Below are 25,631 nucleotides of genomic sequence, written 5' to 3' on the forward strand. Positions count from 1 at the left end.
TGGCTATTTATTAATAAAATAAAAATGGAAGGAAAATTTGCTACCCGCGGCATCTGCCATCGAAACCTGAAGCACCTAAGCTGCTGCTAGTGGGAATAAAAGGACCGGGAGTGGCAAAGAAAGGGGGTAGAGCTTGTAAAAATGGATAGGGGCAGGGGGTAATATACTCCATCCACAAATACACAATAGGAAATAAATGTGGCGTGCTGCCGCGCACGCAAGGGAAGGGAGAATTCGTTTTGGAGGAAAGGAAATGGCGCAGTATCTGTCTCGCATATCGGCGGACACCTGAACCGCGCCCTAAGGGAAGGGATAAAGGCGGCATTAATAGAAGGGAAGTGGTGCCCTAGTAGAGGGCTCCGGAATAGAAAAAAATTGTTTTTGGTGTAAGCAAATGGTGCAGTGTCTGTCACATATCGGCGGGCACATGAACCGCGCCGTAATGGAAGGGATAAAAGACGCAGTGAAAGAAGAAAGAGGTGCCGTAGTGGAGGGCTCCGGAATAATTGCTTCCACCTGGGGATCTTTAACGTGCTCTGAGATTGCACAGCACACGGGCGCCTTTGCGTTTCTCCTCCATCGAAACGGTGCCGCCGCGGTCGGGCTAGAACGCGGGTACTCCGGTTCAATAGTATTCTTTTTTGGAACCCGACCGCGGCGGCAGCGTGAAAGTGGGTTCTCCATAAAACGCCGATGGACTCTGATGCGTTCAGCGCAATGCTAGGTGTGATCGATGCGACGCCTGCTGTGGAGAGCACGTGGCTACCAACGTGACGAGCACCGCGCTAAACAACGCTAATGTTGCCAGTACAGCCGCTGCATCTAGCAGCGGGGTTGCGAGTGCAGCCTCACAGGGGGTTAACACCATGTTAAACACTGTCCCCAAAGCACTTCGAACGTTTGCTCTAAAGGTCGTGCCCAAGACCACTGCAAGTCTAGTTGCAGTTACTGCTTATACCCTTGCGGTAGGTGTTATAGTCCCGAAGTTTATGCCGTTTCGAAGAAAGCAAGATGTTTACCAAATAAAAAAATGCTACTACTGTGTGTCAGTATGGCTATCTATGGAAACCGCCAGTCGCTTGGCCACAAACGTAGCCAGGGAGATTAAGGTTTTGGAGTGAAAAGCTTGAGTACGCCTGCTTTTCGAGCCTCAGCGGGGCCGCAAGTTTGACCTTGAATGCAGCTATAGAGGTCACCGTGGCCGCAAGTTTCACCTTGAATGTAGGTAGAGGTCAAACCATGAGCATAACTGGTGGTACGTAGTCAGGTTCGACACATGACGTCAGCTTTTTTTGTGCCACGTACGGCCGGCTCAAGTAGGCGAGCGCTCTGCATACCACTAGGGTGCCTCGTTGCCAGAGCCTTTCGAAAGCAGCGCAGCTATCGAGGCACCCTACACCAACATTACTAGAACAAACTCAGTTTCACTGCTCCCCATATACAGGGTGCCCCAGCTAAATTTAGCCAGGGTTTAAAAATACGCCGAGGCACTTGAAGACTACGCGACCAAATGTATACTGCTGGCAATTGTATGGAGCATGTCACACTATTTTTATATTGTGCTTAATTCCGTAATTAGCCAATATTAATTAACCAATTTCGCAAGAAACGGAGATAGGCGAAAAAGGTCAATGAGAGTGTTGTAGAATGGTCCGCAAAACTTCCGTTTGAACAGTTTTTAACTCTCCATCGCGTCTCTCCTTTAGTCGCCGCGGGAGCTTCCGCATGCGTCGCATGGGCTCCGCGATTTTCGAAGAACTTGAGCGGAAAGACATTGGACCACCGAAATTTTCGGCTGAATCGACGTCGGAAGTTGGGAGGATCAGGTGGACATCAACACCGGACCGGTAGGCCCATTTTTTTTTTACTATAATCGGGATCCGAAGTTTCCACGCGGTCCGGCGCGACTAGGCCTAATCTAGGCCTAGCGCCAACAAGGCCTCGAAGGGCGCTCCGCGGTGCGACTGGGCCATGGCACGGTCGCGATGGAGATCCGAGGCACTCAAGACCTTACTCCAAGCACACGGAACACCGATTTAGTCCGAAGTTGGGCGGAAAATCAGATGGAGGCAGAGCCGGCCACCACGTGGTGAGCCCCGAGGAGCGGGAATGCCAGGGCATGGCCGAGGCGATGGAAGAGAACGACAGAGAACCGGACGGATGGCAGACGGCGGGACCGAGACGAAAGGCAAGAAAGCCGCGGCGAGGAACAAATTCAAGGAATCCCAACAAATCGAGGGAAACGTAACAGCGACCGACAAGAAGACGTACGGGCGGACGGATGAGTGGAAGAAGCCGAAGATGCAGCCGCTGCCTAAGGACGACTACAAGGTAATCCTGAGGCCCAGGGAAGGACTAAGGATCAGTGAACTGGAACCGTTTCAAGTCACGAGAGCAATCGTACAAGAATGCAAAGGAAAAATCAAGGCGGAGGACTTCACAACAAGGATAAGACCAGGATCCAACATCGTAATTGCAAGCGTTCCGGACAAAGAGAAGGCCAAGACAATCGCGAAAATCCAGAATATGCAATTTGGAGAAAAGGGCTACGAGGTACTCCCGTACGCAGCTACAGGAGGAGACTACAAGAGAGCCGTGATCCACGGAATTCCGGCCGGATTAACGATGGAAGAGTTACAAGCGAACCTACGAGTAAGAACACAAGGGGTAACCATCATGTCGGCACGAGCCCTGGGGAAGTCAAAGACGGCACTCTTAGTCTTTGACGGACCCATCGTGCCAATACGGATGACATATGAAGGCGTCGAGCTCAGGACGCACCCAAACAGACCAACCAGGCAGGTCTGGTACAACTGCGGGGAACCTGGGCCCTGCTCGGACGTATGTCCCACGCCCGAGGCCAAGGCCTGCCGAACTTGCGAACGAAAGAACCCGGAGGAGCAGCACGAATGTACAGCCTGACCTGCGGCGGGGACCAAGTCACAGGAACGAGAGTGCACCATGGAACTCAAGAAGCTAGAAGATCTGCGAGACTGCAGCGAAGAAAAGAGAGGAGCGTGGAACAGATGCCGAAGTCACAGCCGAGGATGACCAGGGCAAGGGCAAGGCGGTTCCGGAGGAGATCAAGGCAAGCAACCTGGGGGTCAGCGTGGTAGAAGCACGTCCAGGACCAGGGGCCAGAGCAGGGGCAGGGACGAGTCCTTCCCACCACTGGTGGCCAAGGTACCGGAGGTGCAGGCGAGCCAGGCAAAAACGAAGAACAGCAACGAAAAGGTGAGCAGGGAAGCGGGACCTCCAAAAACACTGCAGCCCAACACGGCTAAAATTAAAGAGATGAAAGAGAAATTCGAGAAAGAGAATAGGCGGCTCAGGGAACAAATTAAGCAAGCCAATGAGCAAAACAGGCTGCTCCAAGAGAAGCTAGATAGGGTCGTGAAAATGTCGGAGGAGCAAAGGAAGGGAACAGCCCAGGCCCCAACAATGGGGCAAGGGCCATCCCAAGATAAATTAGAGAACGTCATGCAATCATTAATGGAGCAAAATGCAAAAATGCACGAGAAGCTCGAAAGGATCGAGCAAGCAAACGATGTAATGGTAAACAGGGTAGCAACCATGGAACAGAGAGTGGGCATAGTAGAGCAAAACTGGAAAAGCCATGCCAAGAACCAAAATAACTAAATAAGAACGAGCGAAGCCAAGGACCAACTCTTCAACGAAAGAAGGTTCGAAATTGAAAGTCAGGACAACGATCAAAACAACCATTAATCATGGGGGACACAAAGAAATAGAGTTTTGGCAATGGAACTGCAGGGGCTACAGTCAAAAGCAGGACCTCTTGCAAAAATTCATAGAAAGACAAGAGAAGCAATGCGACATAATAGCTCTACAAGAGACCAACATAACCCCAACCTTGAGGAGCTATGATTGCCAGAAGAAAGGACGCACAGCTACCCTAATTAGTAAGAGAATTACCACCATGAACACGATGAAATAATATGCACCAAGCTAGAGCACGCAATAACTGAAATAATTCCCCAAAAGAAAGGGAAGAGCATCTTTCTCGTTAACGTTTATAGCCCGCCGAAACGAAGGAATGGAGACTTCTCCAAGCTTTTTGTGGGAGCGAGCAGACTGTCAAAGAGCAGCACTCTAGTAATCCTAGGCGACTTCAACATCTATGGCCAGAGATCGGGCTATAGGAAAGACAGCAAGAAGGGAAAGCAGATAGACGATGCAGCGGAAAGCGCGGGATGTACACTGTTGACGGACAAGAGCCAGCCCACGAGGCCCGGCAACAGCGTGAGCCCGGACACCTGTCCAGATCTAACTTTCGTCAAAAACACGCGTGGCGCGGAAAGGGACGACCTCCTGGAAAGCCTAGGAAGCGACCACTATATGCTCAGAACCACGATAGAGGCGCAGAAGATGAGAAGGGAACTTAGAATCACAAAGGTCATGGACTGGCACTAATTTAGGCATGCATGCAAAGACCTAAAGGGTGACATCGGCTCGATCAAGGAGTGGAGCGAGCAGCTACAGGAGACCCAGGCCAGATACACCCAAGGGGTCAAAAGAAAAGAAGCACCGAAGTCGACTCCCACCTACTGCACCTGTGGGAGGCTAGGAGAGGGCTAACGAGGAAATGGAAGACACAGAGACACAATAAGAAGCTAAGGAAGAAGATCTGCGAACTACAGAAGGAAGCCGAGAGTTATGCCAACCTCCTCGCGAGGCGAAGCTGGGGCGACTTCAGCGACCAACTGAACGGCATACTCAGTACCGCCAAAACGTGGAGAATAATCACCGAAAAACCGGACGCCTACGACATGGAATACCCCGAGGCGAAGACAACCCGCACCTCGACAGACACATAGCAAGAGAAGAGGTCTGTGCAGTGGCCAAGGCGACGACGCGGAACACCGCGTCCAGTGCAGACAGAATCAGAAACTCCATGATAAGAAACCTCAGCGATGAAGCGGTCGACCAACAGACCCAATTCATCAACGAGGGAGTGGAAACAGTGGTGATGATTCCCAAACCCGGAAAGAAGCTCGAAATAGAAAACCTCAGGCCGATATTGCTAACGTCGTGCCTGGGAAAACTTTTTGAGCGAATAGTCACCCGTTGACTACAGCAACACCTAGAAGAGAAGGGCACTACCCGGACAGCATGTTCGGTTTCCGGGCAAAGCTCTCCACGCAGGACGTCCTTCTTCAGATCAAAGAAGTCCTAACGCAAGTCCCTTACAATGGCGAAAACGTTATCATGGCCCTAGACGTCAAAGGCACTTGTGATAATGTAGGCCACGCCGTCATAGATGGACTCAACAACGCCAACTTCGGAAAGAAGATCCACGATTACACCAGGGCTTTCCTAAGCAACAGGACAGCCATGGTGGGAATCGGGGAGCTCAGAGGAGAAAAAATCAAAACGCCAAACAAGGGCACGCCGCAAGGCTCGGTAATATCACCGGTACTCTTCAACTTAGTGATGATTGAACTAGCAAGAAGACTCGGAAAGATCGAGGACATCGGCTTCGCAATCTATGCGGACGACATCAAGATATGGGCCAACCAGGGAACGCTAGGATAAAAAGAGAAGTTTACAAGAAGCGGCGACGTGTGTGGAAGACTATGTGAAAGAAAGAGGACCGGCGTGGTTCACTGAAAAGTCAGAGATCCTCAGAATCCAAAGAGGGAAGAAAAACCCGGAGAAGGTAGAAATCCTGCTCGATGGAAGCCACATTCTGGAGAGGGAATTGGTCAGATTCCTCGGATTTTGGATCAAAAAACACAGGAGATGCGGATTCGCAATCAACAGGCTTAAGCTAGCTGCGACGTAAGTGGCAAGAATGATAACCAGAGTATCACAGAGAAGACGTGGCATAAAAGAAAGCAACACTGAAACTCGTAAGAAGCTTGATCATAAGTAGGGTGACCTACTCCCTCCCCTACTTCCAAACCTAAGGGGAATGGGACCAAATCAACGCAATCATTCGGAAGGCGTATAAAACGGCCCTTCATCTGCCGATGCATGCAGCAAACGAGAAGTTACTAGCATTCGACATTCACAATACATTCGAAGAGCTGGAAGAGGCACAGCTAGAGAAGCAAAAGGAAAGGCTGCTGCAAACAAGAAGCGGCAGAAGAATAGTATAAAAGTTGGGATACAACTTAGAAAAAAATACTAGAAAAGGATGCAGACATCCCCGGCAATATCAGAGCCACTATCAGAGTCTGCTCGCTCCCCAAAAACATGGACCCAGACCTCCACCCGGCTAGGAGACAGGCAAGAGCAAAATACATAGAAGAGAAAGTAGCGGTCAAAGAAAATACAGTATATGTGGACGCGTCCAGATATAGAGGAAGAGACGTGAGAATGGCAGCGCTATAGCACTCAACTGGGAGGGCGCAGAATTTGCTAGCACATCCATTAAAAACGGTACGGTTGATGAGGGCAAGGAGCTCGCAGTTGCTCTAGCGATCGCCGAAGGCAACCGGATCGGAAAATCTTTAAACCATCCTAACAGACTCGAAAGAGGCGTGTAGGAACGATTTGAAAGGAAGGATAGGTAAATGTGCAAGACAGGTCCCAGCACAGTAGTAGTAGTAGTAAAAACATTTATTTTCACAGAAGGAAGAGTAAGGGAGTAGGGTGTTGGGGATAGATAGAAGTGGAGCTGCAGTGGTCGGTATTCCCTAGTCCAGGATCCCGTTGGCCTCCGCCGCTGCCTTGGCCCTCGTCACCAGCATAAGCTGTGTGCTCGGGTCGGAGTCAGCCAGGAGGGCCTCCCACTGCTCTAGACTAGGGCTATTTATCTTTGGTAGTAAAGGGCTTTTTTCACAGCCCCAGGTGGCGTGGTACGTTGTGGCGTAGCCCCCACACCACACGCACTCTTTCGCATATCTGTTCGGCCACATTTTATGATACATGGCTCTGCTTGGGTAGGTGTCTGTTTGTAGTCTTCTGAGCGTGGTGGCCTGCTCTCTGTTGAGGATATCCGCCGGAGCCGAGTACTTCTTGCGCGCTCCCAACAACGCCTTCATTGCCTCCCCGTACGATTCTGGCGTGCTGAAGGGTTCGACCGGCAAACCCGCCCTCCGGTTCGTGAACCCTCGGACAACGGTGTCTGCCATGAGATTTCCCTCAACCCCAGTGTCAGGGACCCAAATGATGGTGTGTTGAATGTGTGTGTTGTTTGATCCATGTCTGTGTTGGTTTTGTGCGAAGAGAATCCTCGCGGCTTTTTGGCCGATCCTGCCATCTCTGTATGCCCTCGCTGCAGCCTGAGAATCCGTCGCTATCCAGTAACTCAGTCCCTGCCGATGGGCTTCAGTCAGGGCTAGAGCTATGGCGATCTCTTCCGCTGCTTGAGTTGTCCTTGTGCGCACTGATGCACCAGTAATTATCTTCCCATTGGCGTTCACTACTGCCACCGCCCTAGCGTTTTCCTTCGTTCTGTACTTGGACGCGTCAACATACAGAACCATCTGTTTCTTCTTTAGGAACCTGTCCAACTCCAATGATCTCGCCGCCCGTCTTCCTTCGTGGTTCTTCGGGTCCATGTTTCTGGGCACTGGTTTAACCAAGAAAGTGCTCCTAATTTGGCTGTCAATGTCTGTCTTGTCTTCGCCCTCGCCTTCTGCCGGGTATCCTAGCTTTAGCAGTAGTGCGCGGCCAGTGGCTGTTCTTTTAAGTCTTTCGAGTTGAAATCTGAGCATAGTTTCACTGTGCTCCTCATAGGTGCCGTACACACCCATGTTCATTAACTTTTCTGTCGAGGCGCAGGTCATGACGCCTAAGGCTTGCTTATATGCCTTTCTGATGCATGTTTCCATTTTGTTCTTTTCCCCTTTATTAGGGTGTAGGTACGGAAGCGCGTACGTCATACTCGGTATGATGAGCGCAGAAGTGATCCGTAACGCATCTCGCTCCTTCACCCCTTTTCTCTTGTTCGTAATCCGGCTTAACATCCTGCATATCTGTTTCGTGGAGTGTTCCAAGAGCTGGATGGTATGGTCTCGTTTGCCTTTCTCCTGCAGCCACATTCCCAAGATGCGAAGCTTATGTGTCCTTCTTACGGGTTGTCCATCGATCTCTAACTCTATCGATCCCCTGTCCTCTTTGTTTTTGTGAAGTCTAATAAATTCTGATTTTTCTGGAGAGCACTGCATCCCGCTAAATAAAGCAAATTGACCGATCTCATCCGCCGCTCTTTGCAGTATTTCTTGCTTGTGTCCTGTCGATCCTTTTGTCGTCCACACTGTTATGTCGTCCGCATAAATTGAATGTTCTACATCTTTGATGTTTTTCAGTCTCCTAGTTAATCCAATCATTGCTATGTTAAAGAGCAAAGGTGAGATGATGGATCCTTGTGGTGTCCCTCTGTTTGGCGTCGTCTTCTTTTCTGACCTAATGTTGTTGATGCCGATCGTTGCTGTTCTGTTAGACAGGAAGGCCTTTACGTATGCGAAGATCCTCTCCCCACAGTTTGTTGTCGAGAGTTCTGCGAGAATGGCGTTGTGGCTGATGTTGTCGAAGGCCCCCTTGAGGTCTACAGCCAAGATTACGCCTTCTCGAGTCCCCGATATTTGTTTTAGTACCATGTCTCTTAACTGGAGCATCACGTCTTGCGTGGAGAGTCCCGTTCTGAACCCGAACATAGTATCCGGAAACAGACCGTTGTCCTCCATGTAGTTGCTCAGTCTAGTCTTGACCACTTTCTCGTATAGTTTACCAAGGCATGAAGTTAGCGATATCGGCCTAAGGTTCTCTAAACTGGGTGTTTTCCCTGGTTTAGGTATCACGATAATCTCAGCGTGTTTCCACTCCGCCGGGACCGTGCCCCTTTCCCAGTGCTCGTTGATTAGTCCGGTCAGGCTTTCCATTTGGTCATCACTGAGGTTTCTGATCATTGCATTGGTTACTTGATCTTTTCCCGGTGTTGTGTTCCTCGTGAATGACCTGGCAGCCGCGTATACCTCGTATTCTTTTATCGGGTCATCCAGCTTCGAGTTCCTTGTCCCTGAATATACCATGGTGCAGGGTGGCACCTGCGTGCTTCCGACGTACCTGGACCAAAGAAAATCTGTAATCTGGGCGTCCGTGCCCTGAAAATTGTGCGTGATACGTTCTATCGTTTTGCTGTTTTCTCTCTTCGATTTTGTCGGGTCTATGAGGTGCCTGAGCAGCGCCCATGTTTTAGCACTACCCAAGTTGCCGTTTAGTTCATCGCAAATTTGGTGCCAATTATCTCTAAGTAAGTTTGCGGTGTGGTCTTCTATCTCCTTATTGATTTGAGCTATTCTGAGTCTCAATTTTCTGTTATGTTTTTGTTTCTTCCATCTTTTCGTCAGCCCCCTACGAGCCTCCCAAAGATGTAGCAATCGTTTATCCGCACGTGGAAATTCATCGGTAACCTCTAGCGTCATAGTATTGTCTCTGTGGACCTCCCGTAGTCGTTTGGTCCACTTTTCGATGTCCGTTATCGCATTTCTTCCGCCTTCATTCTCCAACTGTTGTCGGAATTTTTTCCAATCTGTGATTTTTGTCTTCCTCTGGATTGTGCTGAACCTTGTAAGTTTAATTTGCGTTTGAATTACGTAGTGGTCGCTTCCGAACTGCTCCCCGGTGTTAGACCATTCGTAGTCTAGGATATTTCCTATGATGGTCAAATCAGGGCTAGTGTCTCTTGAAACGCTGTTTCCGACCCTAGTAGGGTATCTGCTATCGGTAACGATTTCCAGCCCGTGCGTGTCCACTCCATCTAGGATGGTTTTTCCTTTCTTTGTATTCATCTTGTAGCCCCACTCTTTGTGCGGAGCATTGAAATCTCCTACAATCACAAGGTGGTTTTGTTTTACCAGGCCGATCACCGCTCTAATGATTTCTCTGAAGTCATGTCTCCTCTTGCGCGGTGGGGAATAAATGTTAAGTACGAACAGGCTCTTCTCCCCGCGCTTCTTAGGTATTACCTCTATTAAAAGGTGTTCTATATCTTCTTCTGGCGTCGTGTGCTTGTGCGTAGTGACCCCCTTCTGACATAAAATGGCCACTTTTTTATATCTTTCATCTACTATGGTGTCGTAGCCGACTATCTTCGGCGAAGTGTTAGTTTCTTGCAGCGCTATTACAGTAGGTGGGTGTTTATGCTGCATTACATGTACGTTGAAATCGTTTTTGTTTCTAAATCCTCTACAGTTCCATTGCCATATTGTAAATTTTTCTTCTGCGTTAGCCATGATGTGACACTACTGCTGCGCCGCGAAGATCTTCGCGCTTTCGTTTAGGTCGACCTGTTCTGGTGCTCTCTTGTTTTGTCTCCTGAACAGTTCTGCCAGTCTCTGATCGGTCGCGTTCAGTCTGGTCATGATTTGTTCCAGCGTCGTCAAGACTGTTTTCTGTTGTTCCTGTATTTGGTGTAGTGGTTTAGTAGCATCTATTGCTTCCGTTACTTGCGGTTGTACGGCTGCTGGCCCCTGCGTGCTTGTTGTCGTCGAGGGCGATTGTACTCCGTGTACTTTTCCTTGGTTTGTTTGTTCTCTTTGTTGTCGCTGTTCTATAAACGAAAGCCTCCTTTTTAGTCGTTCGTTTTCCTCTCTAAGTTCCCTGTTTGTTTTTTCTAGAGCTTCGAATCGAGCCTGTATGGAATAGTCTAGAGCAGTGGGATAGACTGGAGACTCGCTCCTAGACTGACTCACCTTCTTGGACTTCTTGGTCTTCTGTTTGGTTGCGGAAGCGTCATGAGCGTTCCCTGGAACCCAGGCGTTGCCGCCACCGTGGTCGGTGGATCTCGCGTCTGCTAGCCCCGGAAAGTCTCCATCTTTGAAGAACGGCGTTCGGCTTCTGCTGCCGCCGCGCCTGTTCCGAGACGCAGATCTCGAAGATCCGTTCTTTCCTCTCGTTTCGGCTTCCTCGCTGTCGAACCACCGCGGCCTGTGGCCACCGTGGTAATTACTTTCTTTTTTCTTGCCTTGCTTGTTCTGCTGGCCTTTCTGCTTGAGGCGTCTCTTGCATCCTATATCGCCCGTGGCGTGAGCGTCGCCGCACCACTCACACCTGGGCTCCCCACACTCGTGTCCGTCGACGTTGGCACGTTTGCATCTAGGACACTGCGGAATGGGTTGTGGTTCCGGGCAGACGTCTGATCGGTGCCCCTGCAGGTGGCATCTGAAGCACACCTGCTTCGTAGGTTGGTAAGGGTAAACTCTGTACAGTCCTCCCATCACTGCGACTGTCTTGGGCAACCTCGGTCCATCGAACGCGATGAGCACTGACTCTGACTTCCCGAGCATTCTGGCGTAGACTGCACGAATTCCCGGCGTTGCTACTTGGATGTGGTTCATTAGGATTTCTTGCGTGGTGCCGGCCATCACTCCGTGCACCACACCCCGGACAGTTCCCTCCGCTGTGGAGCAGTAGGCATTGAACTCGAATTCTTTGTCTCCGAGGCACAACTTCCTCGTCTTTTGCAGAGCTTCTGCCTTCGCACCATCTGGCGTCCGGACTATTATTATGTTTGAGATGGCTTTCACCGCGACAAGCATGTCGCCGATGTAGACCAGGTTGCATTCCTTCACCAGGGCTTGTATGTAATCGCTGGGCTTGAAATCTCCCACTCTTAGGTTGTGGCTCTTCGGTCGGAATACGATTTTGTATCCTCCTTTCGGGAGCTGTACGAAATCTCGCCTGTTACCAGCGAGCGTCTTCAGTTGTTTGTTTACAGCGGACGCCGGTGGCGCGTTCGGGACCATGGCGTTCGGTCCCAGCGTCCCAGGTTTCTGCTGCTGCGGATCGCTCGTACTCACTGGAGTCTTGTTTGCCTCGGAAGGTGTACTTGCTTGACCGGTAGCTTTCCTATCCTTCTGGGCTCTGCGCTCCACTAATTCCTTCATCACTCGCCACGGGGTCTCGTTGACTGGGTAGACTCTTGGTTGTTCTTGCGGTCCCCTCGTACCTCCGGCGTTGCTGATGCTTGCAAGCTCCATGGCTTGGGGCTGGTCCGTACCCGGGCTATTTTCAATAACCGGGGCCGTAATGTGTGCCGCAGTCGATGCTGATGCCATGCCGCCGTCGAGGCTGCTCAGCCCCGGTAGGGCCAGCGAAGCCCATGCGTCTCCTGCTTCGGCCACGGCCGACGCTACGTCGGCGTTAGGGTTAGCGTGACTCTCGCCGCCTCAAGATTTCAATGTCCCGTAAGTGGAAATAGATTCTACTCACAGAGATAAAATTGGTGTTCAGATGGTCCTCGTAACTTCACGGAACACATCCAATAAACACTTTGCATTAAACTCGGGTTTTCCGGTCAAAAACACTGACGATTCACGGAGCCCATGCAGAGCACGTCCGCGTTCCCGCCAACTCGCCCTACAGCCCCCCAGCACAAGTGGCTCCAAAAAAGGACCAGGCGAGGCATGTTACTTTCTGGGTACCCGGACACGCGGAAGTATGGGGCAACCTTAGGGCCGATGAGACCGCTCGAGCTTACACGAACCGAGCCTCTCATCCACTCAGACTGGAGGGGCCTCAGAAAACGCAATGCCCATCTTCTCATAAATCGCCAAATAATACAGGGGGTTAAGGAAAAGATATCCGGAACCGCACTCTAGTCTGACTCAGGAAGAGGCGGTCATATGGAGGAGGCTCCAAACAGAAACCCTAGCTAATCTTTTCATATTAAACAAAATTTATCCAACGCAGTGCAGGGACACGTGCCCCAAATGCGGAGGCAAACCCACGGTGTATCACACAACGTGGGAGTGCGAGGACATAGTTTCCATAATCAGAAAGAACCGTGTCGAGAGCAGTGGGAGGAAGCACTTTCCAGCCGCAATCCAGCCTTCCAACGAAGGCTGGTACAACATGCTGTGAAAGCTGCCAGATCCAGTGGGGCCCTGGAATAGGGGCTCCACCCGCTGAAGAGGGCGAAGACATCGCAAGATGAAGACGACCTCTGAACTCTGAAGTGTATTGAAACTAGAGCAATAAGGCTTATCCTATTCTATCCTATGGAGGCAAAACGCTAAGGCGCCTATGTGCTGTGTGATGTCAGTGCACGTTAAAGATCCCCAGGTGGTCAAAATTATTCCGGAGCCCTCCACTACGGCACCTCTTTCTTCCACTCCCTCCTATGTCCCTTCTATTACGGCGCGGTTCAGGTGTCCAACAATATATGAGACAGATACTGCGCCATTTCCTTTCCCCAAAAACCAATTATTATTATGAAGAGCCTGGACATTAGCGCGAGCGGCGCGAACTTGATTACTTTTTGTATATTGTGACCAGTTTGCAAAGCTCTCCCCTGTCCTTTCTTGCTATCGCTTCCCTCTATATATCTCCTCGCTATCCTCTCCCTTTCACCGCAAGCCGGCTGCAGCTCAGGCGCTTAAAATATTAATAGCAATTGCCGCGGCCGGCAACATTCTTTTCCTTCACTTTTTTTTGTTACCAATTTTATAGTGATCAAGTGTGCTGTAGCAGTGATTTGTTCTTTTAAAAGCTGTCATCATACTGCTTAAAGGGGTAGAGACACATTTTTGTGTTGCACCTCTCGGTTGTAAATAATGCATAACGATTCTGTCAGCATGGTACATGATTTTAGAAGCACGGACTCGTAATATATAATTAATAATCGTACTATTTGTACCCACCAGTTCCGGTTCGTAGTTGCCAGGTTTCTACACGACGTCAAAAACCAGACAAGGCGCTGTCACGAGGGCACGGAAAACCGTGACGTCGAGTGGGCATGTTGTCTGCTTGAGGCGCGCGTGCGTAAATACGGAGACGACGGAGAGACGGGAGGAGGGCAAGTCGCAAATTGGTGGCGAATAGCTCCGAGTCAGAAGGCGAATAAATTTTGGAGAAGACACTGATTATGAGGAATCGGAGGACGACAAAGACGATGAAGACGCCGCATTTGCAAACCCCGACAATCACTTTATTTTTGCACCGCTTGAGATAAACTTGGATGAGTTTTTCCTGTTTGGATCTCCACCAAACCCTGGCCGATCCCCCACCGTGGGTATGTGCCATCGTATTTGAGGCAACAACAACTTTATTTTTGACTTGCTGGCCAGTGATTCCGAAGGAGGCAGGCGTCAGGCCCGACGCAGTTCAGGTTGTGCCAGCGGACGCCGAGCGTGTAGGCAACGTCAACTGGTAAGCAGTGTTGTGTTATTTTGCTGCTCGTCTAAGGGATTTTTGTTTGTTTTCGTCCCAACTGCAGTGCCCGATATCTTTGCCGTTGTGTCAGTCACTGCCAGTCAAACATATTTTGGACAAAATTTAAACGAGGCCACAAACACATGCAACCCCTCATATTGTAACTCTTTCTTTGTTGTTTCCGTAAATAATGCGAGCACCCATTACGCCGTTTGGATGCCTTTTCTCTCTTAACTGTTTGCACGTGTTCTCCCACGTACACGTATAGTGCCGTAGACTTTGCGTGGTTGAGGGGCATAATTTTGCCGCTCCAGCAAGCCATTCGCACACCTCTATTCGTTTCTTTTATTTTTTTGTTCGTGCTCCGTGAAACACACGATTTTGTGCTTGTTGCATGTTTCGTGGCGAGCGTGCGCTAATTCGAGAACTCGCAAAAACGCGGCCGATGCATGCACAAAGCGGTCTTTCCGAAATTGCCTTCGGCTGCGGGCGCGACGGCTTGCAAGTTCAGTTTTGCGTGCTGCAATAGTAGTAGTAATAATAATAATAATAATAATAATAATGACGACGTTTATCCTAAGTGTGAATGCGGCCGCTGTCGCACCATGGACACCGTGCTCGAGTCTTTGTGCTGCCATGAAATCCCTGAAGTAGCTGCCCCCATCCCCGAGTGTGCGCTGTGCATCACCAGCAGCAACATGTTTGTACAGGGCTGCCTTAACATCTACGCACTGCTACTTGCATATTTGGCACTACTGCAAGACAGACCGGCCTCGTCAACGCACCAGATTCACAAATAACTGGATGTTGCATGTTCGATCATATACGAGAGGCACTTGCGATATTGTCATTCTCAACTCCTGTATCAGTTTCAATGATGACATTTGTGTCTTACATTAAACTCCACATTTGTCTTGATCTTCAAACCTAGATTCGCCACCATTTCGCTTGCAGCTATACAGTTTGAATGCAGCCACCTTTGTATGAACGAAATTTAAAGTTTCAGGACAGTGGTTGAAATTTTGGCAACCCTGATAGCAAGGCTGAAAGCAGTGAAATTATAGCTTCCTACATAATATCGCTACATACTCTCTTATTCTGTCTATACACCTAGCCTGGCACCTCAGTTGCTGGCACTTGCCACTGATAATGAACAACTAATGGAAAAACTGATTCAGGGTTCTGTAAGTTTTTTTTGTGTTTTGCACATCACCATCATAACGCAGCGACTATTTTTTGCAGTCGTTACAGGTACACGGCGTACCGAGTTTGTGCGCTGGATTTGGCATCGCCTTGGGAGAAGGAATCGCAGAGTTCTGCCAAGCTGTGTCGTGGGAGAAATGAGAAATGCTTTCCCCGCAAGCGATACTGTGGGTTTCTCTACCTGGAATAAATCAGTGTCAGAAATGAACTGTGCCCAATGAAGGTAACAAGGTGTACAGTCATTTATTTCACATCAAAATGCAAAGCAGAACAATAAACTCCAGGTAAAACGAAAAATAAAATGTACATTAGTCTGAATTATCAGAAGTGGTATTTCGGACAAACGTGTACTTTGTATAGATATACATATACATACTTTGGGCTGGCCTAGCTACACATACAACATATGCATGACATGCTGCCTTCAACAATACAACTTCCGAAATTCACACCACATAATAGGGTTTGTACTTGTGGTAAAATATCACATTGCTCTGTAATCACTATGAATGAACACACATTTTCATACGCAACAGTAAAATGGCAGAACAGTTATACCTGCATTAGCTCCCATGCATGAAGAGTGACCCCAGCCGAGCGAGATTGTGCCAAGCATATGCGGGTATAACGACAGACATCGCTATACAATAGACTTCCTCAGTTGTATGCACTTTTTGCAAATTCCTGAGAAGTAAATAAAGCCCACATACTGCGTCAGGGTGCATGCCTTGCCTTCTGCAAAGCACTGAATTATTATCATGTCAGCATTTCCTCAATATCCATGTTATTGAGACGAACCAGTTTCATAGAATCAAACCCTCTCCCATTATCTTTTTTTCTCCCATTTGCTCACCTCTGTTTGAGAGGAAAAGCAAACCAATGTTACCCTGATGAGCAGCACACTAATGAAGTTTTGTACAAGCAATACAGCAGAACAACCTAAGTGCACTTCACACAGAGCAAATACGTTGAAATAACGCAGACTTGAGGGTTGGACCAGTTGCAGTGGGCTCATTTTTGCAGGACAAGGACAGCAGAAAGGTGACGCTTGTGCTAATTGAATTAAGGTAATTTGGAAGAAGCAACACAGCTAAATTAACTTAAGCAGACGGAGGAACAAAATGAAAAAGTGGTAACAGTTAGCAGCAATTATGAACGATTAAGCAGAAACTGTTTGTGTGTATCAAGGAGCTTTCAATGTGAAAGGAACTTCCAAACTCGAGAAAGCCAGTGTGTAGTATCACTAGGAGCTCCAGCTTCTCGCAGTTCCGTGAAATATTTCAAATTTGAGCTTTATATGGGGAATTCTGAGCAGGCAGCTACATTTCCTTTATGCAGGTGTTGCGTACATCAGTGAGCACAGATCGATAGGAATGCTGTCAATTTAATCTGAACTGTCGCGAAAGCTATACCCTGGTAAATAAGAACCTGCACATGGTCAGATATCTGCTCAGGCAAGATAGCACATCAAGCAAGATAGGTGTGGTGGCAACCCATTCATAGTGTTTTATTGTAAGAGGTGAGTTACTAAAACAATACTGAGTAACAAAAAGTGTTACTACTTTCAAATAACGCTAAGCATCCATTCTGGGGCTTCCTCTTGCGGCAGTTCCAGGCCTTCCAGCAATAAAAGTGAGCAGCAGGTAAGTGTTAAACTTTTGCAGGGCTGTATCCCACTGCAGGCTCGCTACAAGAGGTGCAGGATTATACACTGGGGCATCATAAGAGATAGTCAATCACTGGCCAGCACTGTATAAGAAAAAAAAGCCAACCTTCAAGCTACTACAAAACCAAGCACTGCGCCGTTTGTACCTGTTTAACATAGCCCAGCCGAAATCGTCTAGCCTAGATAAAACAAAAATCGGCTGCGAGCAGTTGGGGCCATCATGACAATATGTCAGGTCAAATGCATAGCCCATTTTACTCAGTGCTACATGGGTGTTGTTTGTAGGGTTCCTGCCACCTGTGCAAAAATATATAACTGCCAGACATGAAGGGCACTGTGTGATATTTGGAAGAACGTTTTAATTTTTAAAGGTGTGCCAAACTCATTAATTTCTCCATTGTCGCTCTTGTGGTGCTATCAATTTGACTTTCATAATGCAACCTGATCATCGCACTTGCAGAGCAGAAGCCTTTCAGAAGGTAAACAATATTTTTTTTGTTGCTGTTCTTGATCCTTATACGCCCTGTACACTAACTTCCTCACGTGATACCCTCGAAAGAGAGCCTTTAGGGGCAAACTGACTCAATAAAAAGTAAGATATAAGTGCTCGCCGACCTTGCATGAAGAGATGAAACAAGATAGGCTTCCGAAACCATTTGCAAACACTGGAGCCTAGAGTTCCACACCTGGTTTTAGTTGTCATTTTTGTCTTATTTTATTTTTATTTTGGCCATTTACTTCATTTAATATTTTTCCACGATTTACTGCTTTTTCCAAAACATCTCCACCTGAAACTACTTGTGTTACCTCTCTTTTGTCATCAACTTTCCGCACTGCACAAATATAAACAACTTTCGCATAAAGACATGCTTCATAGCACCAGTCATCTGTGAGTCTGTAAAAAATGCCTTGGCCATCAGATGCATAACACTTATTCAATGTGTCACAATACAAAAAACATAACACAGGAAGCAGGCCCTTACTTGGAGGGCTGAGCTGCATTACAAATGGTTAAAAAAACACTTTTTACCCAACACCCTAAGATCTAAAAGAACCTGCTCATGCAGTAGCACAATGAGCACACATGCAGGACATTACTTCGGAAAGCATACACCTGTAGGACTTTCAGAGGCTATCCTAAGCAAGGACATGATCACACACCAAAAGGATGACAGACTTCAGGAATTTTGATTGGACAGAACGATTTGCACAAAGAAAACAGGGCAAAATGTCACTAAGCCTGCGACTGTGGAATGAACTTTACGAGAAAGAAACCAAAAGACAGCTTTTATGTAGAGGGCAGCTATCATGCAGTTTAGACAAATTACAGTTTATAAATGCTACTTCATCCCGAACTCAACACGTCCGGTCTTCTGCCGGTAATACACGGACCTACTTTATGATGAGTGCAAGCTACTTGCTGTGGTCCTCCTACTTTTTACTGCTATGATTTTTCTTCTCCCTTAGGTCTACTACAGCTGTTTGATTTTAAGCAAATGTTTCTGAAGCTTCAGCTGGAGAAAGTATTTGTGCTGTACTTGTACTTGCGTGTACTTGGGCCTTGCATCCACCATCCTGTTCAAATATTCACACCTCATCCTTCGTGTGCTAAGGCTGAGCAGCTAAAGGATCAAGTTACATGCCTCACTGAGAAGTTTTACTGCCTCTATAGAATGTACAAAAGCATAGCACAAGATTCTGCTGTCTTACACTAATTGAGTAAGAGGGAGTTCTAGCCAAGTTCAAACTACATAGTCTGCAACGTCCAACAACAGTTCAAGCCCAATGCCAAACAAGTTCAACACAATGTTAGGTCTGCAAGCGTCCCTTGCACTTCGCAGTTATTTTCTTCACAGAACTGATCCAGCGTGGCTGGCTGCTATGCTACACTAAAAGATAATGCTTCCACAATAGCTGCAGCCAAACTGGTAAAATTCCAGCTGCTGCACGTCTCTTCTTTTAGTTCTTCACCTCACAGCACACGGCGCTAACATGCCACTACAAGGCCTCTCCCTCAGGAGACAGTCGTTCCAGCAGTCTTCCGGCTAGGTGAAAGAGGGCAGGGAGAAGTCTTGTTGAGAAAAAGTGGAAAGAGATGTGAGAGGGCAACTGATGAAGGAAGGACGATATTGTCGACCTGGGCAGGCTTTATGTGGTTGAGGGAGATGACTGTGTCATAACTGACGACACACGGCATTCTGTCGCCCCACGCGACGACGAGATGGGGTCCAGTATAGGGTGCCTGAAGCAGAGGGCAAGCACAATCCACGCATAAGAAAACATAGGCGCTGTCTCTCAAATCACGGTGGACAGTGGTCAGCTTGCACTGGTGAGCACATGTCGGACAGGCGGTGATACGGGAGAGGACAGTGGTTAGACGTTCAATATAAAGTATGCCAGGACAGGACAGACAACGCTTTGAGCAGGCAGGCACACAAAATCAGCTGGTAGACGCAACAATGCGCCATAGACGAGATGAGAAGGGGCACATACGAGATCTCTCTTGATGGGCGTACTAAGATCTAAAAGGACAACTGGCAAGGAAGTGGCGATGCCTTCGGCTGCATGTAACCTCTTGACCTAACTGTTGGCTTGCGGACGGTAAGCTGTAGTTTTGAGGAGGATGATGCCGAGAAGTTGGGTCAAACTGGTGGTAAGTGCAGACTCGAAAAGGCGGCCTCGGTCGGTGATGATCTCCGCTGGCACGCCGAAACGGGCAATCCACATGGAAATGACCGCGGAGGCAACTGTTTTCACAGTGATGTCCGGTAGAACACTGGCTTCCAGCCAACGCGTAAAACAGTGAATTATGGTGAATATATAATGGTAACCATGCGATGATGGTAATGGTCCGACCAGATCGATGTGAATAACTGCAAAATGGGATTCCGGAGGCTGGAAACTTCCTAGAGGGGTCATAGAGCAAAGATAAATTTTGCACTGCTGGCGGGCAACAAGGCACTCCAGAGCCCAGATGCAAACGTCGGCGTTGAGGCCAGGCGAGTCGAAATGCTCCGCAACAAGACGTTAAGAGGCACGGATACCGAGATGAGAAAGGTGGTGAACATCACTGAAAAGGGTGTAGCGTAGAGGCACAGGTGCCTATATAAAGGCATGTGTGTCCAAAGACAGGGTTCACGTCACAAATAATGTCGACTCCAGGATCAGTGCAATGTACGGGCACAGGTGCAAGGATGATGAACAAACTGCTTGAAGGTCTTCATCCTGCTGTTGATAACGGGCCAGGACTTGCAGTGTAAAAAAGGTGTTTGCAAGAAAGATACATGGCTAAGGGTATCAGCGGAAATGTTATGGGCGCCCTTGATGTGCCAGATGTCGGTGAAAATTCCAACAGGAAGGCCAAATGTCGTGTTTCCGTGGGTGAGTAGGCCTGGTCTAGGGTGAAAAGAAAGCGCTCGTGGGTGGTGTGTGGTCCGTGAAAATCACAAAATTTCGGCCTTCCTTGAAGAAACAGAAGTGTTTCACAGCAATGTATGCCACGAGCAGCTCACGGCCGAGAGCACTGTACTGCTGCTCTGATGATGAGAGCTTCTTCGAGAAAACACCGAGAGGACATCACTCACTGTTAAGAAATTGCTGCGGGACGTAGCCAACAGCGTAACCTGAAACTGACCGTGATGCTTGACAGCAATGAAAGCAGCATTGCCAGCCTCGATCCAGGTGAAAGCGGGTGCCTTTGGGTTGGCCAACTAAAGTAAACTTTTGTGAGGTTGCAGAACGGCAGCACATCCAGGAATGAAACATCTGTAGTAGCTGACGAGGCCAAGGAAATGCTAGAGCTGACATAGCGAGTCTGGGTGGGGGAAGTCCGCAACTGCCTTGACCTTGTCTGGAAGAGGTTGGATACTGTGGGCGTTGACGAGATGTCCGAGGAATGCCAAGGATGAAACACCAAGCATACATTTGTCAGTGTTAAGATTGAGTCCGCGGTCAGCAAAAGATTCGACGACTAGGCGCAGATAAGAGATGCTCGGCGGGAGAGGAACTAACGACGAGGACATCATCGATGTGTGTGAATACGAACGGAAAACCTCGAAGAATGATGTCAATAAAACAGTGGAAGAAAATTAACAGAATCAAAAGATGTCACAGAGACATACTAAGCACACAGTACTTGAAAAAATATTTAAAGAAAGAATATATAATGTCCACATTTACAATAGCAGAAATCCAGGCATTTATAAATTAAACATGCAAACCTTACACACAGCTGGGAACAAGATGTCCTTTTGGATTCTGTCGTATGTGCACTTTGAAAAGGAGAAGCTGCCGACATTCTCCACGAGTCGCAGGGACTGCGTTGGGTTGAATCCTGCGAACAATATGGCAGCGGTCAGAAGCACGTTGCCACGTCCAATCTGCCTCATTGTTGGCTGGCTATACCACTTTGTGATGTGCATATTTGGACATGTTGTCACCACAACAAGAGAGCCGATGACCTGGAAAAACACACAGGGCAAGACTAAACAATTAATGATGGCAGGAAGATATAAAACAGCGTATTTAGCATATAACTGTGATCAACTGAGAAAAGAATACTGCAACTGCTGCAACGTATAAGTGAGACTTAGTTGCACACCTTCTGTGAAGATTGTGCTGGGCGATGGCTCTTCCTGCAGAGATTGGCGAGTTGCAGCAAGCAGTCCTCAAAACAATGAACTTCCGAGGTGGTGATGGTTCAGAGGAAGAACTGCAGGCAGTTTAGCATTGTCATATAAATAAAACAATATGCTCAATGTACAACTACCATAAATTCTAAAGAACGACCACCATCAAGTGCTACTACAAAAATATTTGCATGTTGATGTTACGCACAAGTTCTACTGAAGCAAATTTGGCCATTAACGATGATACCTACATGCTGCTGGGCTCTTATATATGTGCCTAGGCCTTGCTTATTAATACACTTACGCTGCTGAGGTGTCCAAACTTGGTTGGTAAGTGCTGTCATGAGGATTCTCTTCGAATGTTGCAGACAAACCATCCCAGTTTGGCGACGAACACCTCGAAGCTGTGTCCTCTTGCAGCATAATATCGGCAACTGTGAAGTCTGTATGAGATTCTGCAATGGGAGGAGAATTATGAGCAATGTGCAGTTGCAAACATTGTGAAAGTAATTGGCCAGAAAGGCAGAGTTGTACCATTGTGTGCATTCTTGTACACCACACCACAGAAGCATATGATTTGTCTTTCTTGATGCATAATACAATGGTTTCCAACTGCTGGGCAAAACACTGAACTTTTATTGCTGAGGATGCTCCCTGGTAATGATCATCTGAATAACTAGCTCGCTTACAACTACTTTAAAAGAAAGTTATGTCTGGCTTGCCAATAATAATCCACCTTGACGCTTCTCTCAGAGGAGAGTGCTGCTTAACAAACAATTCACATAATTGTTAAAGGATTCCAAAGAAGACCTCACGCTAGTGTGCTTGCTGGTTTGGTTTATAGAGTTTAATGTCCCAAAATGATTCAGGCTATAAGGAACGCCGTAGTGGAGGACTCCTGAAAATTTCGACCATATGGAGTTGTTTATTGTGCACCGACATCGCACAGTACATGGGCCTCTAGCATTTCGCCTACATCGAAATGCGACTGCTGAGGCCTGGATCGAACCTGTGTATTTCGGGTCAGCAGCCAGGCTAATGACTATATCATTAGTACTCTTTCCAAGAACACAAAGAATGTTACGTTAGAAAATCACATGTAATGGCACAATAATGTATAATTAGTGCTGCTGTTACAGACATTAACAGCACCAACTACTCTCAACTAATGGCAAGGCTTCAGAGTATACAAAACAGGCATTTATACAGATAGGCCATGACAAACCTATGCTAGACAGTCATACAGGCTGTTTGTCAAGTGCTTGCCCCAAAACCTATGTATCACAAGATTTGATATGTACAAAGAAACAGTGGATGAATCAATGGTTTCCGAGGGCCTTAACATTAACAGCACCAGCTACTCTCAACTAATGGCAAGGCTTCAGAGTATACAAAACAGGCATTTATACAGATAGACCATGACAAACCTACGCTAGACAGTCAAACAGGCTGTTTGTCAAGTGCTTGCCCCAGAACCCATGTATCACAAGATTTGATATGTACAAGGAAACAGTGGATGAATCAATGGTTTCCGAGGGCCTTCACTGAAACAAGGTGGTATTGGATGCCACTATGCCTTGTATTTTTTTTATTCTAAGCCAATCAATCTGTGGAACTTTTATTTCAAGTAGAAATCTCGCTATTGTTCAAGCTATCCCAAATCTGAGTCCTAATCTTGTATCACTAGGTGATTGCACTGCTTTTAAGCCGACAATCTTGCAACTGTCTCTGGATAATGTCAATGATGGACGTTTCACATTGCTTTCATTACTTCTGAAGCCTGTACATGTATAATTCTGGATGACTACTGCCACATCCTAGGAAGATACCCCATTTGTTTTCTTAAATTATCCTCAATTTCCATAATTATATATATAGTTATCTTTCTGCAGCCATGATTGTCATTTTAAACAGTAGGGCTTAGCATCCTGAATTATCATGGAATGATTCTTTCCCAATTTTCCTTTTCTATTTCCTACGCAAGCCCACAGCCTTCCTTTCTGCCTCTGTTTAAAGTTCTTTACTTCTGTTTCAGTTGACCCCTAACTAGTTTTGTATTCCTTTCCTTCCATTTTCAGTCAAGGCGGTTCTTATTGATACCTGAACACCTTAAGTGACAAAATGTTTTCACCTGATTTCTAACACCATTCCTCATACCAAATTTTAATCTGCATTTCTCGTCTTGTACAGCATCATTTTAAGTTTCACAGTGAGCACCCAATGCTGGTATTCCAACAACACTGTGGTTCATTTCCGGAAACTTTTACAAAGCTGCTTAAATGTCTGTCTTGCTGAGTTAGAAGTCAGGAAGGAAGGAAACTGCAGGCATGGCAATATGAGCACTAACCTCCTAGCTCTATACTGGAGTGCATCGCAAAGACATAATGTCCAACTCTGCACACAAGTAGTCTATGAAGTGCACAAAATGAAAGTATGCCAAGCCACTCCCAGCAGTGCTCCAAGGCGTCCCTGTGTTGCGCTGTAAGAGACTGAGAAGGCAGAGGCTGCCCAGCTTTCTGGCTCATGTCTTTTGCCCTGAGGCACTGCACTTTCAAAACTAAGCTCTGGCACCACTCTATCAAAATTCCTCTCAGTTGTGCATACCTATTGCACCCACTCAGAAGTGCTGGAGACTAACCATACAGTAGCTCAGTAACTGATTACAATGTCAGGAGCAATTTCTGCTGCATGAATGCATTGCAGTGCTAAGCTCCTTATTATCACCTGCTACCTGTATTATCAAAATACGCTTGGGAGAGAGTGGGAGAGAGGAAAAATTTTGATTTTTGGGCTAGAGGGCGGTTCATTTTATTTAACCGTAGCACTTGCGGCGGCGTTAGGGCAGAGGTAGAAACGGCGAGGCCATCTTTATACGAAGCTCTAGTAAAGTCGCGGCGTTCACACCAGGTTTCAGTAACATTTATTTCGCCTCTTTTTTGTGCGTTTTCGGGGCTACTGTGATCTTTAAACAAGCAACCAACCAAAACATCAATCTCCGGCACCATGAGAAAACCCAAGTAAACCAGATCATCGAAAAGCCAACCTGTGCTCGAAGTTGAAAACTTTGGAGTCTCGTCTATGTGCGCGTACTCACAGGAGTCAGGAAGCCCGCTGACACCATCGACGACGCACTGCGCAAAAATTTTGCACAAGCTGACGCTGCAGCACGAACATGCACGCGAACAGATATCATTGAGAAAGCATGCGATACACACCTGACGCTTTGGCACTGTTGGTCCGCTCTGTCAGCTCTCCGCAGCGAGAAGACGCTCGCTGCTGCGAGGTAGTACAACGTTGGCATGGCGCCAGGGCTCAGGAAACGTTTTGCTCGAATGCCGAAGCCAGCGAGGTATGCAAGGTTGTACTCGTAGCTGCTGTTGTCAAAGTGTAGCGAGCATATAACACTTGCTCGGAGTCCAATAGTGGCGCCCAGCTGCACGCACAAAATCTATCCAGGCTTGTTTCTGCGCGGCATCCCGAGTAAATTTATGCAACGCCGCTTCGGTGCCGGACTTGCTGAGGCAAAAGCAACAAGGCACGAAACCGGAGGCATGGCGATTGGTGTTCCTAGAAGCCCACTGTGCGCGTAAACTGAAACGCAAGCAGGACTGCGTGACTGGAGCGCTCGCTACAACAGCATGTGTTTACCCGTTGGTCGTGAGCCGCAGTCAGTTTCGGTATGCTTGCGCCGGTCGCTGTCGTCTGCTGCCACTGCGCTGCAGCGTTGCCCGCGGCGGCGCTGGCGGCGCAGACGCGTTGTGTCATTTTCGCAATTTATTTCTTTGATATACTATTTTTAATGCTTACGACTGGTTATATTTTCATTCATAAGCATGTTTGTGTCGTCTACTATGGTCGAGAAATTTTACTTTTTATTAGGCTTGACTCCAGCCGCGTTTGCCGCCAGATACCAGGATCGCTGCAATCGTTCCGACCGTGGCGACACTTACGGCGCGGACGCGCAACTTGCAACATGCCACAGCACTGCCGCAGTCGTGAGCGTTTAGGAAAAG

At 47.7% G+C, this 25,631-nt stretch overlaps 2 protein-coding genes across 5 annotated transcripts in view; one reads left to right on the forward strand and one right to left on the reverse strand.

Annotated features, from left to right (window-relative positions):
* The window catches only part of LOC144115266 (uncharacterized), a 339,847-nt gene that overhangs the window by 228,110 nt on the left and 86,106 nt on the right, over nt 1-25,631 (forward strand). The window lies entirely within an intron of this gene.
* Nucleotides 21,313-25,065, reverse strand: LOC144115265 (uncharacterized). Its single transcript, XM_077649570.1, has 5 exons — nt 24,834-25,065; nt 24,713-24,749; nt 21,923-22,073; nt 21,591-21,701; nt 21,313-21,450 (listed from the first exon to the last, which is right to left on the reverse strand). The coding sequence occupies exons 1-4, from the start codon at nt 24,917-24,919 to the stop codon at nt 21,658-21,660; spliced, it is 318 nt and encodes a 105-aa protein (XP_077505696.1). The 5' UTR covers nt 24,920-25,065; the 3' UTR covers nt 21,313-21,450; nt 21,591-21,657.

This window comes from Amblyomma americanum, chromosome 1 (assembly GCF_052857255.1).
Source record: "Amblyomma americanum isolate KBUSLIRL-KWMA chromosome 1, ASM5285725v1, whole genome shotgun sequence".
NCBI classification, from domain to species: Eukaryota; Metazoa; Arthropoda; class Arachnida; order Ixodida; family Ixodidae; genus Amblyomma; species Amblyomma americanum.